The sequence below is a fragment of the Nerophis ophidion genome, linkage group LG02 (assembly GCF_033978795.1).
Source record: "Nerophis ophidion isolate RoL-2023_Sa linkage group LG02, RoL_Noph_v1.0, whole genome shotgun sequence".
NCBI classification, from domain to species: domain Eukaryota; kingdom Metazoa; phylum Chordata; class Actinopteri; order Syngnathiformes; family Syngnathidae; genus Nerophis; species Nerophis ophidion.
The window spans coordinates 15,443,088-15,459,750 of NC_084612.1; the positions used below are offsets into that span (position 1 = coordinate 15,443,088).

The window sequence follows — 16,663 nt, forward strand, 5'->3', positions numbered from 1 at the left end:
AGGCACGGCCACAAAATGCTAGCGGTTAAAGTGCTTTTTTTCACCTCGTAATTGTTTTTACCTAAATGAAAATAATTATTTTCATGGAAAATTTCAACTTCACTGTCAACATTTTTTACAACTTTCCTTTCCAAGTTTATTCTTCTTTTTTCTCATTCTCCCCCATAAAGTATTACAACACTATTTAACTGTACGGTGCAAAACAACTGCATATAAATCAATGAAACCATGTTGAGGTCACGCAGAGAATCTTCATCCTTAAATAGAAACATTCAAGTCCTACAGAAGTTTATTACAGTATTTCCTTGAATTGCCGCAGGTTATATAGTATGTGCCTGTTTTGAATTACTGCCGGGTCAAACTCGCTTCCCAAAATAATTGGTGACCGCCTGGTCAAATTCGTGATGTCACGAGTGACACTTCCCCTGTCATCATGTTCAAATGGAGGAGGCTAATTTCATCCATTTCATTCCATCCATTTTCTACCGCTTATTCCCTTTCGGAGTCGCGGGGGGCGCTGGCGCCTATCTCAGCTACAATCGGCCGGAAGGCAGGGTACACCCTGGACAAGTCGCCAAAACGCATAAAGGGAAGAAGATTAAGAGCTATTCAGTAGGATTTAAGGTCCAAGCTTACATCACACTCAATTTTTTACTGCATACCTTTGGTAAGTGCCGGAGTGAGAAGAGGTTTTAAAATAATTAGCGCATGCTTACTTTTACCGCATGCCTTTGGTAAGCGCAGGAGTGGGAAGAGGTTTTAAATTAACTAGCGCCCCGGTGGCAATTCAAGGAAATACGGTAGTACTAGTACTGTACATTTAAATGAAGTAACATATAAATACATGAAAAAAGAAAACCTATAATACCATTTGTAAAAATCTGCACTGCAACCATATAATGTCCCCACTCTGGGATGAATAAAAATCTAACTAATCATTTAAATACTTACAATACTAATATATTTGGTCATAACACAGTTCGTCATGAACGCTATCAAATACTAAAAAAACAAAAAATGCAATAGGAACGAGAGAAAAAAAAAGACTAGTACATGAAAGAATATAAAATATTCAACAATATGAGAGATTTGTTTGCCACCTGATGAAACAGCTTGCAAACACGCATTCCTCTGATGTTTCTTTGAAGTGCGAGCAAATCGCCATCATTCATTCCTTCAGACTTTGCTATCCAGGCGAGGCTGTCGTTCAAACTTTGGCCTTTCCCCCCCGACGTCTCCTCGGAGGTTACATTTGGTTGTCGTTGTACTGCGGGGCCGAGTACTGATCCTGCATGGCGCCGCCCGCCGCCCCGATCACGGCCTGCTGGGCGGCCTGCTGGACGTGAGGGTTCTTCCAGGCTCCCGTGGTCCACTCCTCCTGCGCCTTGGACATGCTGCCCCCGCTCCCCCGGTAGAAATTATGGATCTGCAGGCAAGACGGGAATCACAGAATCTTGTATTTTTCTGACATTTAGTTGGACTGTTGTTATGTCACATTACATAGACCCACAGTTAGGTCATAGTGTGTGAGCGACAGGAGGAAATGCTTGGCGCCACTTTGTCCGGTGGCGCCTCTTTTTCAAGTGACCGTAAGAAAAGCTATGACTGGCTCGGAGAGAAGTGGCTTGGCACCACCTGATGTCTTCTTCACTCCAAATATAAGACCAGACCTGTTTTCCAAGTGACAGGAAGAAAAGCTCTGGCTCGCTTAGTGCAATTTTTGTTTTTGTTTCTGGATCCCAAATATACGATGACACACATTTCTCAAATGACAGAAAGAAAACCACCCTTGGGCAAAAGTCGCTTGGCGCCACCTGTTGGTTTGCGGACCCCAAATACAAAACCCAAAATCAAGTGAAGTTGGCACGTTGTGTAAATGGTTAATAAAAACAGAATACAATGATTTGCAAATCATTTTCAACTTATATTCAATTGAATTGACTGCAAAGACAAGATATTTAAGGTTTGAACTGTGTCACACTTGATCCTTTTGCGATATTGCCATATTTTTGCTGAAAGGATTTAGTAGAGAACATCCACGATAAAGTTCGAAACTTTTGGTGCTGATAAAAAAGCCTCGCCTATACCGGAAGTCGTAGACGATGACGTCACAAGGGTGAGGGCTCCTCACATCCTCACATTGTTTTTAATGGGAGCCTCCAGCAGCAAGAGCTATTCGGACCGAGAAAACGACAAACTCCCCATTAATTTGAGCGAAGATGAAAGATACGTGGATGATGATATTGTTAGCGAAGGACTAGAAATAAAAAATTAAAAAATGAAATAAAATTAAAAGCAACGGCTCCGGGCGGCGGCAGTGTGAGCGTTTCAGCTGTAATTAGACACATTTACTAGGATAATTCTGGAAGATACCTTATCTGCTTATTGTTTTAATAGTGTTTTAGTGAGATTGCAGAGTCATACCTCGAGGTCGGATGGCTGCGGTGAACACGCAGTGTCTCAGAGAGAAGCCGAGGAGCCAAGCTCACAGCTGCCTTTTAAACAGCTACTGCAGGAGGACAAATAGTCCAACTATGTCTCCGGTAAGATATACATCACAATTTTCCCATCCAAAAACATGTTCGCTTGACCGCTCTGTTTCAAAAACAAAGAAACACCGGGTGTGCCTCGGTGCTAAAGACAGCTGCAATCCACCGCTTTCCACCAACAGCATTGTTCTTTATAGTCTCCATTATTAATTGAACAAATTGCAAAAGATTCAGCAACACAGATGTCCAAATTACTGTGTAATTATGCGATGAAAAGAGACGACTTTTAGCCGTAACTGGTGCTGCGCTAATATTTCCTGACAGTCTGTGACGTCACGCGTACGTGTCATTTCTCCGCGACGTTTTCAACAAGAAACTCCGCGAGAAATTTTAAATTGCAATTTAGTCAACTAAACCAGCCGTATTGGCATGTGTTGCAATCAGACTACGTGGTGGGTAGTAGTGGGTTTCAGTAGGCCTTTAACGGCAGCAACACATTGCAAAAAAAGTTGGCACAAGAGCATTTTTACCACTGTGTTTAACAACACTCAGTAAAGGCTTGGAAACTGAGGAGACCAATTTTTGGAGCTTTTCAGGTGGAATTCTTTCCCATTCTTGCTTGCTTAAATTGTTCAACAGTCTCTGTTATGGTATTTTAGGCTTCATATTGCACCACACATGTTCAACGGGAGACAGGTCTGGACTACAGGCAGGCCAGTCTAGTACCTACGAAGCCACGCTGTTGTAACATATGGCTTGGCATTGTCTTGCTGAAATAAGCAGGGGCGTCCATGAAATAGATGTTGCTTGGATGGCAACATATGTTGCTCCAAAACCTGCATGTACCTTTCAGCATTAATGGTGCCTTAAAAGATGTGTAAGTTACCCATGCCTTGGGCACTAATACACCCTCATACCATCACAGATGCTGGATTTTGAATGTTGCGCCTAAAACAGTCCCGATGGTTCTTTTCCTCTTTGGTCCGGCAGATACGACGTCCACAGTTTGCAAAAACAATTTAAAATTAACTAATATTTGCAAAAAATAACAAATTTTACCAGTTCGAACATTAAATATCTTGTCTTTGCAGTTTATTCTAATGAATATATGTTGAAAAGGATTTGCAAATTCTTGTATTCTGCTTTTATTTACCATTTACACAACGTACCAACTTCATTGGTTTTGGGATTTAAAATACGATGTCATGCATTTTTCGAGTGACTAGAAGAAAAGCACCAACTTTCTCGGCAGAAGTTGCTTGTTGTTTTTTTCACCCAGAGTATAACACAAGCCATCTTTTTCAAGTGAAAGTAAAATAAAACACAGACTCTCTGTCTGTTTGTAGGACCTAGACTATCAGATGACCCGTCTTTTCAGAGTGATAGGAAGAAAAGCTCCGACTCCATCGGTGAGACGTTGCTTGCGTGGCGCCTACCTGTAGGTTTCCGAACTTTAAATACCAGATTACGCCTCTGTGGGGGTTTCTTTCCTCCGGGTTCCTCGGACCACCAATCACCGACATGACCGTTCAGTTTCAGGTTCACAATACTGTTTTATTTCCTCGATGATGTCTTTCTGGTGCTTTTCAGCCATTTTCTTTCTCGGTTTGTCTCTCTCTCTCTGTCTCGCTCCAGCTCTCCAACTCCAACACTCTTTCCCCCCCCTCCCGGCTGCTGTCTTTTAACAGAGCGACAGGTGATTAGAAAAGCAGGCCCAGGTGGGCCATCCATGCACCTGTCGCTGATCTCGCTGCCAGTCCTGGCACACCCCGCTTCGCTGCGGGTCCGCACGCCACTCCCCCCCACAGCGTCTTTTCTCAAGTCATAGAAAAAAAACCTCTGACTCGCTTCGCTTGAGGAGGAGTGGCCTGGCACCACCTGTCCTTTTTCTAGACCGCATATATGAGGAGGGGTCATATTTTTCAGGCGACAGTAAGAAAAGTTCACACCCCTTTGGGGAGACGTCACTTGGCCACACACCTGTCGTTTTCTCCAGCTCGTGTGTAAGACGACACATTTTCCAAGTGACGGCAAGAAAAGCTCTGAGTTGCTCGGGGGAGAAGTCGCTCGACATGTTGGTCTTTGAAGGCATTGATACAACGTTGATTATACGTATATGTCCTTTAAAACTGACTTTGAAACAACTCTGCAAAATTCTTGTATTTGTACATTTTTATATTGTTGTTGTTTAACGTAAGATCCCCATTAGTTAGCAAATGACCAAATTTCAAAGGTCAAATCAATGTCAGAACCCGACATTGATTGAAAGCCGTCAAAAATAATGTTTTTTCAACATTATGTTGCTCAACGTCGGGACCTAACTCAAGAAGTTCCCAACGTTGTTTTATTGTCTAGTGCCTGCTGGGTTAGAGCCCACATATCTTCACCAACGCATCTTATGACAGATCCGACTCGCACGGGGGAGTTTGATGCCAACTGTTAGTTTCTAGACCCTAAATATAAGATTGTGGGTCTTGTTCTGATGTTTTTTGGGGGGAAAAGGAACCCGTCCTTTGTTGATTTTAATACAATATTTCAAACACACTTAGTGCAGTACATGATTGGTTAGGGATGGGTGAAGTTTACATTTGAAGTGATAGGAATCTTTTGTGTTGTATTAATTGTTCTTGATAATGAAATCAAAATTGTATTGCAACATTTAAAAATGAGCCGATTATGATAACTGGTTTCCAGCTGTTTTGATTTGTTTTCAAATATCTCATTTGCAAGTATAACAATAAGTTGCAATTACAGTTGCAACTCCAAGATGTTAAATGGCAGTAGTGTGTAGTTTATGGTGTGTCTGCGAGTCGTTTCACTTTTTGCTAAAACCTAGTCTTTTGTTGCGCCCTACAAAGTATCAATACTGCAAGTATTGTAATTAGTACACACGAGCTGTTTGGTTGTAACGTGAATATTAGGTGTAAAATCGCGAATGCTAATCAGTAGCATGTCAAAAGCATAGCCAATGTATATTAGTGTCTTGTTCTGGTGTGTTTTTAAAGGAAAAGAGACCGGTCCTTCATTGATTTTAAAACAATATTTCAAACACACTATGTACAGTACGTATTTGGTAAGGGATGGGTAAAGTTTACATTTCAACGGATTGGAATCTTTTGTGTGTGTTAGTAGATATTAATTGTTTTAGATAATTAAATCAAAATTGTATTGCAACATTTAAAATTGAGCTGATTATGATAACTGCTGTCCAGCTGTTATATTTTGATTTGTTATCACATATCTCATTTGCAAGTTCAAAAATAAGTTGCAATTACAGTTACAAGTCCAAGATGTTAGATGGCAGTAGTGTGTAGTTTATGGTGTGTTGGCGAGTCATTTCACTCTTTGCTAAAACTTAGTCTTTTGTTGCGCCCTAAAAAGTATCAATACTGTAAGTAGTGTACTTAGTACACATCAGCTGTTTGATTGTAATGTGAATCTTAGGTGTAAAATCGCAAATGCTAATCAGTAGCATGTCAAAAGCAAAGCCAATGTATATTAGCGTCAATCCAATACATTTTTGGAAAAGTGGGGCCTTACTTACCGTATTTTCCGGACTATAGAGTGCACCGGGATATATACCACACGCACTAGATTTTTGAAGAAAAAAATATGATTTCATATATTAGCCGTACTATAAGCCACAAATATACGTTGCGAAATGAGCTATTTACACAGAAAAAAATCTGTGAATGTTTCAAACAAAACAGAATTCATCGTCACGGAAGCACTATCTGCGGAAGCTAGCTCTCCAATCTGCCAAACAGACTCAGTAAGTCCACGGTGACGTCTTGGTGAATTTACTAAGGTATTTGAGAAAATGCAGCGATACGAAAAGAATGCCATTGTACAAACCCCGTTTCCATATGAGTTGGGAAATTGTGTTAGATGTAAATATAAAGGGAATACAATGATTTGCAAATCATTTTCAACCCATATTCAATTGAATGCACTACAAAGACAATATATTTGATGTTAAAACTCATAAACTTTATTTTTTTTTGCAAATAATTAAATTTGAATTTTATGCCTGCAACACATGCCAAAGTAGTTGGGAAAGAGCATGTGTTACATCACCTTTTCTTTTAACAACACTCAATAAAGGTTTGTGAACTGAGGAAACTAATTGTTGAAGCTTTGAAAGTGGAATTCTTTCCCATTCTTGTTTTATGTACAGCTTCAGTCGTTCAACAGTCCGGGGTCTCAGCTGTCTTATTTTACACTTCATAATGTGCCACACATTTTCGATGGGACACAGGTCTGGACTGCAGGCGGGCCAGGAAAGTACCTGCACTCTTTGTTTTACCAAGCCACGCTGTTGTAACACATACTAAATGTGACTTGGCATTGTCTTGCTGAAATAAGCAGGGGCATCCATGAAAAAGACGGCGCTTAGATGGCAACATATGTTCCAAAACCTGTATGTACCTTTCAGCATTAATGGTGCCTTCACAGATGTGTAAGTCACCCATGCCTTGTGCACTAATGCACCCCCATACCATCACAGATGCTGTTTTTTTGACTTTGCGTCGATAACAGTCTGGATGGTTCGCTTCCCCTTTGGTCCGGATGACACAATGTCGAATATTTCCAAAAACAATATGAAATGTGGACTCGTCAGACCACAGAACACTTTTCCACTTTGCATCAGTCCATCTTATATGATCTCAGGCCCAGAGAAGCCGGCAGCGTTTCTGGATGTTGTTGATAAATGGCTTTCGCTTTGCTTAGTAGAGCTTTAACTTGCACTTACAGATGTAGCAACAAACTGTATTTAGTGACAGTGTTTTTCTGAAGTGTTTCTCAGCCCATGAAGCGATATCCTTTAGAGATTGTCGGTTTTTGATACAGTGCCGTCTGAGGGATTGAAGGTCACGGTCATTCAATGTTGGTTTCCGGCCATACCGCTTACGTGGAGTGATTTCTCCAGATTGTCTGAACCTTTTGATGATATTATGGACCGTAGATTTTGAAATCCCTAAATTTCTTGCAATTGCATTTTGAGAAACGTTCTTCTTAAACTGTTTGACTATTTGCTCACGCAGTTGTGGACAAAGAGGTGTACCTCGCCCCATCCTTTCTTGTGAATGAGTGGGCATTTTTTTAAGAAGCTGCTTTTATACTCAATATTGGCACCCACCGGTTCCCAATCAGCCTGCACACCTGTGGGATGTTCCAAATAAGTGTTTGATGAGCATTCCTCAACATTATCAGTATTTATTGCCACCTTTTCCAACTTCTTTGTCACGTGTTGCTGGCATCAAATTGTAAAGTTAATGATTATTTGCAACAACCATCAATCAATCAATGTTTACTTATATAGCCCTAAATCACTAGTGTCTCAAAGGGCTGCACAAACCACAACACAAACCACTACGACATCCTCGGTAGGCCCACGTAAGGGCAAGGAAAACTCACACCCAGTGGGACGTCGGTGACAATGATGACTATGACAACCTTGGAGAGGAGGAAAGCAATGGATGTCGAGCGGGTCTAACATGATACTGTGAAAGTTCAATCCATAATGGATCCAACACAGTCGCGAGAGTCCAGTCCAAAGCGGATTCAACACAGCAGTGAGAGTCCCGTTCACAGCGGAGCCAGCAGGAAACCATCCCAAGCGGAGGCGGATCAGCAGCGCAGAGATGTCCCCAGCCGATACACAGGCGAGCAGTACATGGCCACCGGATCGGACCGGACCCCCTCCACAAGGGAGAGTGGGACATAGGAGAAAAAGAAAAGAAACGGCAGATCAACTGGTCTAAAAAGGGAGTCTATTTAAAGGCTAGAGTATACAAATGAGTTTTAAGGTGAGACTTAAATGCTTCTACTGAGGTGGCATCTCGAACTTTTACCGGGAGGGCATTCCAGAGTACTGGATCCCGAAATGAAAACGCTCTATAGCCCGCAGACTTTTTTTGGGCTTTGGGAATCACTAATAAGCCGGAGTCCTTTGAACGCAGATTTCTTGCCGGGACATATGGTACAATACAATCGGCAAGATAGGATGGAGCTAGACCGTGTGGTATTTTATACGTAAGTAGTAAAACCTTAAAGTCACATCTTAAGTGCACAGGAAGCCAGTGCAGGTGAGCCAGTACAGGCGTAATGTGATCAAACTTTCTTGTTCTTGTCAAAAGTCTAGCAGCCGCATTCTGTACCAACTGTAATCTTTTAATGCTAGACATAGGGAGACCCGAAAATAATACGTAACAGTAATCGAAATGTGTGCCTCAAAGGAGAGTAGCGTCGAAGATAATACCCAAAAATGTTTGTCAGTTTGAACATCAAATATGTTGTCTTTGTAGCATATTCAACTGAATATGGGTTGAAAATGATTTGCAAATCATTGTATTCCGTTTACATTTACATCTAACACAATTTCCCAACTCATATGGAAACGGGGTTTGTAGACAAACATTGATTGATTGATTGATTGATAGTTTGGCTGAGTCCGCTCTCAGTGCTGCTAGAGTGACGTCAAGGTACCATAACATGGCACCATTGGATTTCACATACTGGATAGGACTAGCAGGATTCGGGCGGGGCCCAAAAAAAAAAAGGACCGGATTCAGTACCTATCCCATACGTTTGGTACACCTGCAAGCCATACTGTTTTTAAAGCATTTAAACAGCTGCTTGTGTGTGGTTGTAGACCACGACCATCCCACTGAACATCCACTAATTGTTGTGCGTACGTAACAAGTGCATAAAATGGCAAAAAAAAAGTCGTACAATAAAAACCAAACTCTCGTTTCTTACCTTTGTGAGGGCGAGGAAGGACAGCGATGCGACAGCAGTGAACATGATGGTCGGAACCAACATGACCAGAGCTATCAATATATTATAGCTGAAGAAAGAGATGGTCGCCAACCAGCCACTGGAGAAAGGAATGACACGTTGATGATTAAAAATGACTCATGGCTGATATTTGAGACCACCTCTAAGACAACATTAGCACCACTTTGGCCACCTGGACGTTAAATGCCAATCATTGTGTGGACTTAAAAGTACAGAGGCGATTAAAAAAAGTTTTCCGACACTTCTTCACACAGGTGTGTGTCCAAAAGTGACATTTATAAACTTTATGGAGGCTGTCGTAATAATAATATGATTCATTTGTGATCATCGGGCCGAGTCAGGCGCTCGTTAACGGCCTCTAAAAATCTAATAACACACCTGTCATAAAACTTCCACGGGGGTAGGTTCTAATGGTCCATCACTGTCGTGTTAATGACGGCGGCAGACATTGTTGGGGGGGAGCGTGTTTCACAAGGAAAATGCAGATTATATGGGCTGGTAAAAAAAAAAAAAAAAAAAAATGCATTAATATAACTTTTGTGGCATAGTAATGCATGAATCTCTTTGACTAAAATATTTCTTAAAATGTATTGAAATTTTTTGTGTAACATTTCTATTTTATATACAGTGCATAAATAATATATTATTATTATAATCAATATTATTGTCATTTAAAAACAACAACAACAAAAAAAACAATGACTGAGTCTTGAAAAGTAAAATAACCGCCTGGGTCTTTAATAACCAAAAAACATTGGTATTTATAGCTGTGGCTGTAAGCAAATTCCTGATATAGTTATTGTGGCTGGATAGTATTGGTGGTGTCAATAATCAGCATACTTGGGGGGGGGGGGCAGGAATGGGTTGAGCGCAGGAGTCTCATCAGCTTGTTTTGTGAAGTTTGCAATTTAGTTTCTAGTGGCTTAGGCATACTGGTGAAGCATGATCTATGAAACGTTTTGACCAAAGAACCACCATTACATGTTGTGTCGACCACAAGGAAGTGTTTTGCATTTAGAAAAAAAAATAATAGTAATATGACTCCTTTAATGTGCCCTATAATCGCGCCTTATATAATGGTAAATGATGAAAAAAGATTGAAAATAGATCATTCATCGGCAGTGCCCCTTATAATCCGGTGCACCCTGTGGTCCGAAAAATACGGTAAGTTGTTTTACCACAAAAAGTGAGGACATTTTGTCACTTCGCTTTTCGGGTGGCCACATTTGTAAGGAAGGTGCATTTGTGGGATGAACAGCATAGATGAGTATGTCGGTTGTACAGCTGTGCCTGCAAAAAATAATGCCACATTTTCTCTTGACGTGCCATTGACTTTTGTTTAGTGTTTGGTGGATGAGATGATTAAAATGGACTTGGTGGAGTAGGGAAGTGGTGGCAGACCTCCTGGCAGCCCTACCTATGGACATTAGCTGCATGCAATCTGTTTGGAATGCCTGAGCAGAGACGTCGGCAATATCAGCCTGCAAACTTTGACTGCAAATTTGTAGAATTCAACCTGTGGTACCTAAGTGCTGGCAGGGTATGGAAGCGGACATCACATGGAGGAAGGCCTTTCATTTGGGGATGGTACTCGTTAATAGGGCTCACAACAATGCCGCAACTTGTTTTTGCAGAAAACCCGCCTGCAGCTGAGATATCACATGTTGAACATGGAATGCTGATTCTTAGAGCAGAAACCTACTGAATACTGTAGCACACCGGTGTCAGACTCTGGCCCGCCCGTGTAATTTAATTTGGCCCTTGAGGCAATATCAATTTAGTATTAGAGCTGGCCCGCCGGTGTTAAATGATAAATGGGTTGTACTTGTATAGCGCTTTTCTACCTTGAAGGTACTCAAAGCGCTTTGACACTACTTCCACATTTACCCATTCACACACACATTCACACACTGATGGAGGGAGCTGCCATGCAAGGCGGCAACCAGCACCCATCAGGAGCAAGGGTGAAGTGTCTTGCTCAGGACACAACGGACGTGACGAAGTTGGTACTAGGTGGGATTTTAACCAGGGACCCTCGGGTTGGGCACGGCCACTCTTCCACTGCGCCACAGTGTCGGTGCCGCTGTAACACCGCATTCACCGCTAATACTCACACTTGCCAACCCTCCTAATTTTTCCGGTAGACTCCCGAAGTTCAGCGCCCCTCCTGTAAATCTCCCGGGGCAACCATTCTCCCGAATTTCTACCGATTTCCACCTGGACAACTATATTTGGGGCATGCATTTAAGGCACTGCCTTTAGCGTTTTGTACAACCTGTCGTCACATCCGCTTTTCCTCCATACTAACAGCGTGTCACATAACATTTGTGGCTTTTACACACACACACACAAGTGAATGCAATGCATACTTGGTCAACAGCCATACAGGTCACACTGAGGGTGGCCATATAAACAACTTTAGCACTGTTACAAATATGCGCCACACTGTGAACCCACACCAAACAAGAATGACAAACACATTTCGGGTGAACATCTGCACCGTAACACAACAGAAGAAATACCCAGGTACCCTTGCAGCACAAACTCTTCCGGTAAACTTCCAGCAAACAGACCAATAATTAACGTTTTATTCATGCATTTTCTCTTGCTACTTCAAGGCTTGAATGCCCGCGGCTTTGTTCAGTTTAAAAATGTTGGCCCACTCTGTATTTGAGTTTGACACCCCTGCTGTAGCAGGACCCATTCTCACAGGTGGAGGAGGTATCGGAAACACAAAGCGAAAGTAAACATAAGCTCTGCGGCCCACACGGTCAGCTCTGCAGCTTATCACACAAATGCATGATCCTAACAAATATGGCACCATTTATGATAAACATGATTTTTAATAGAATAGGATGTATTATCAAGAACTAGAACCCCTGGAAAATTTAATAACCAGTCTTGGAGGATGTTCATTCAGTTGTTGTAGACGAAAAAGCAGATAACAGACATGACACAAAACTATAGTCATTTCAAATGGCAGAGTGAAAAAAAATATGTTGTATTTTGTTGCACCACATTTGGCTTTTATTACAGCTTGCAGCCTCGGAGGCATCCATCCATACAAACCCCGTTTCCATATGAGTTGGGAAATTGTGTTGGATATAAATATAAACGGAATACAATGATTTGCAAATCTTTTTCAACCCATATTCAGTTGAATATGCTACAAAGACAACATATTTGATGTTCAAACTCCATAAACATTTTTTTTGGGGGGCAAATAATCATTAACTTTAGAATTTGATGTCAGCAACACGTGACAAAGAAGTTGGGAAAGGTGGCAATAAATACTGATAAAGTTGAGGAATGCTCATCAAACACTTATTTGGAACATCCCACAGGTGTGCAGGCTAATTGGGAACAGGTGGGTGCCATGATTGGGTATAAAAGCAGCTTCCATGAAATGCTAAGTAATTCACAAACAAGGATGGGGTGAGGGTCACCAATTTGTAAGCAAATTGTCGAACAGTTTTAGAACAACATTTCTCAACGAGCTATTTCAAGGAATTTAGGGATTTTACCATCTACGGTCCGTAAAATCATCAAAAGGTTCCGAGAATCTGGAGAAATCACTGCATGTAACGATGATATTACGGACCTTTGATCCTCAGGAGTGCATCAAAAACCGACATCAGTGTGTAAAGGATATCACCACATGGCTCAGGAAACACTTCATAAAACCACTGTCAGTAACTACAGTTGGTCGCTACATCTGTAAGTGCAAGTTAAAACTATATTATGCAAAGCCAATCCCATTTATCAACAACACCCAGGAACGAGCAGGCTTCGCTGGGCCCCAGCTCATGTAAGATGACTGATGCAAAGTGGAAAAGGGTTCTGTGGTCTGACGAGTCCACATTTCAAGTTATATTTGGAAACTGTGGACGTGGCGTCCTCCGGAACAAAGAGGAAAATAACCATCCGGATTGTTATATGCGCAAAGATCAAAAGCCAGCATCTGTGATGGTATGGGGGTGTATTAGTGCCCAAGGCATGGGTAACTTACACATCTGTGAAGGCACATTAATGCTTAAAGGTCCATACAGGTTTTGGAGCAACATATGTTGTCATCCAAGCAACGTTATCATGGACACCCTGCTTATGTCAGCAAGACATTGCCCAGCCACGTGTTACAACAACGTGGTTTCGTAGCAAAAGAGTGTGGGTCCCTTCCTGGCCCGCCTGCAGTCCAGACCTGGTCTCCTATGGAAAATGTGTGGCGCATTATGAAGCGTAAAATACGACAGCGGAGACCCCGGGACTGTTGAACAACTTAAGCTGTACATCAAGCAAGAATGGTAAAGAATTCCACTTTCAAAGCTTAAATAATTAGTTTCCTCAGTTCCCAAACGTTTATTGAGTGTTGTTAAAAAATAATGTGATGTAACAAAGTGGTGAACATGCCCTTTCCCAACTACTTTGGCACGTGTTGCAGCATGAAATTCTAAGTTAATTATTATCTGCAAAAAAAAATAAAGTTTATGAGTTTGAACATCAAATATCTTGTCTTTGTAGTGCATTTAATTGAATATGGGTTGAAAAGGATTTGCAAATCATTGTATTCCGTTTATATTTACATCTAACACAATTACCCAACTCATATGGAAACGGGGTTTGTACATTTTCTACTGCTTGTCCCTTTTTGGGGTTGCGGGGGGTGCTGGAGCTTAGCTTGGCTGCATTCGAGCGGAAGGCGGGTTACACCCTGGACAAGTCGTCACCTCATCACAGGGCCAAGCCTCGAAGGCATGGGCTTAAAAAGTGACAAAAAGAACTCTTCATCAATCTCGCTCCAACTTTCTGTGATTGCTGTTGTCAAATCAGCGTTGCAGGTTGGAGTCTTGTCTTGGACCATTTTCTTTAATTTCCACCACAGACGTTCAAGTAGACAGACTGCATGTCCAGTGGCATGACAGGACATGCAGCACCATATCATCAATGACTGTGGAAATGTGCAGGTTTTACTCAGGCGGTCGTCTTCATAAATCTCATTGGAATGGCATCAAAAGAAAGTTCCAGCATCATCACCTTGCCCAGTGCAGATTCATGGTTCATCACTGAATATGACATCCATCCGGTTCATCCGTAGTCCACAATTGGTTTTCCTGAGCCCATTGTTTTTGTTTAGATGTTAAAGACAGCTTTTGTTTTCCCTGTGCAGTTCTGTCACATCTGGTGACTCCAGTTTCCGCCCATTTGTTGATTTGTTTTGCTGTGCATTTTTTGTTTTCAAGACATATTACTGTAGGTTTTCTGTCTTGACACTTTAATGCAGACCTGAGCAAATTAAGGCCCAGGGGCCACATGCGGCCCATTAAGCTTTTCAATCTGGCCCCCCAGACATTCCAAAATATTTTTTTTAGATGTTTAAGATGGAAACTGTAGCAGTGATGTTTTCAAATGACCGTAAGTCTTAAACTATACAAAGTATTTCAATGGTTGGAATCTGCGCTTTTGCATGATATCTAGTTACTATGGTAATCTAATTAGTTACTATGGTAATCTATTTAGTTACTCTGGTTATCTATTTAGTTACTATGTTAATCTAAGTCACAGACGCTCAGACAAGGGCACCAAGCAGTGTGGGTGGGGAGCGTTTCCACAGAGTGTTTCCAGAGCAGCCAGCCTGAAATGTGGGTGTCAGGGACAGACGTGGAAGGAGATTTTTACAACAAAGTTCTAAAGCATATTTCACTGTTTGTTACATTTTTGTTGCGTTTTGCTTGATTGTAAAATATGTGGATGGAGAGGGGGTGTGACGTTCATATGTTGTCAATATTCAGTGTTTTATCAGTCTTAGTTAATATTGTAAATCCACTTTCTTTATTTTCATGTACATTTCTTGGTGTCTCTTTCAGTAAAAAAATATAAATTCCATTCCGTTTTTTAAGGCGGTATGTCATAACGTTTTTAGCATTCAATCAGACATTATTGTGAGGTTTTGTATTAGTGTTCCTAAAAATAAATATCGGTCCCTCATTTTTTTCTCGAACACTCCATTTTAACTGTAGACTAATGAACAGATTTAAATCTGATCTAGGTGTTCCATATATGATTCCATATTTTATTCGTCAGAATTGACTGATTCCATTATGTTTTTACTCTGCTTGATCTAAGAATGAAACTCTTACTACCTCTATTTATATTTAAGATGTGTTTTAGTGTTTCTTAAAGACAGAAAGTCACTAATTGAAATTACTATAGTTTTGTGTCATGTCCGCTATCTGTTTTTTTTTCTACAAAATTAACCAACTAAATGAACATCCTTCAAGTCTGGTGATTCCATAGTCTTTGCCAAGGGTTGTAGGACACCTGGCAATGCTAAAAATTACTGACCCATTCTTACCAGTTACCAGGGTATCTGGAGCTCAAAACAGAACAAAATGCTCAAAACAGAACAAAATGCTTTCGGTCCCCTAGAGGGGGGGGGTTGCCCACATCTGAGGTCCTCTCCAAGGTTTCTCATAGTCAGCATTGTCGCTGGCGTCCCACTGAATGTGAATTCTCCCTGCCCACTGGGTGTGAGTTTTCCTTGCCCTTTTGTGGGTTCTTCCGAGGATGTTGTAGTCGTAATGATTTGTGCAGTCCTTTGAGACATTTGTGATTTGGGGCTATATAAATAAACATTGATTGATTGATTGAATATAAGCTGTGCAACCAACATACTCAGCCCTGCTTGTTTGTCCCACCCTAATGTGTGTAGTCTTTGCAAATATGGCGCTGCTTAAAACGTCAATGAACAGGCTTTAAAACACATGAGTAAAACTGAAGTCCCCGGGGTCCGATCTGGCCCGTCATATAATTTAAAGTGACCCGCCATGTCATTCGACGTGGTCCGCCACATTATTTAACCTCTAAACCAGTGGTTCTCAAATGGGGGTACGCGTACCCCTGTGAGTACTTGAAGGTATGCCAAGGGGTAGGTGAGATTTTTTTTTTTAATATTCTAAAAACAGCAACAATTCAAAAATCATTTATAAATATATGTATTGAATAATACTTCAACAAAATATGAATGAAAGTTCATAAACCGTGAAAAGAAATGCAACAATATTCAGTGTTGACCGCTAGATTTTTTTGTGGACATGTTCCATAAATATTGATGTTAAAGATTTCTTTTTTTGTGAAGAAATGTTAAGAACGAAGTTCATGAATCCAGATGGATCTCTATTACAATCCCCAAGGAGGGCACTTTAAGTTGATGATTACTTCTATGTGTAGAATTCTGTATTTATAATTAAATCACTTGTTTATTTTTCAACAAGTTTTTAGTTATTTTTTTATCTCTTTCTCCAAATAGTTCAAGAAAGACTACTACAAATGAGCAATATTTTGCACTGTTATACAACTTAATAAATCAGAAACGGATG

General features: G+C 41.0%; 1 protein-coding gene across 1 annotated transcript in view; it reads right to left on the reverse strand.

Annotated features, from left to right (window-relative positions):
- Positions 1-582: 582 nt before the first annotated feature.
- The window catches only part of LOC133537127 (secretory carrier-associated membrane protein 5-like), a 28,129-nt gene continuing 12,048 nt past the window's right edge, over positions 583-16,663 (reverse strand). Inside the window, exons 6-7 of the mRNA XM_061878011.1 lie at positions 9,252-9,369; positions 583-1,426 (exon numbers count right to left, since the gene is read on the reverse strand). Coding sequence (XP_061733995.1) covers positions 1,247-1,426; positions 9,252-9,369 — 298 coding nt within the window. The 3' untranslated portion in view covers positions 583-1,246. The remainder of the gene's footprint in view (positions 1,427-9,251; positions 9,370-16,663) is intronic.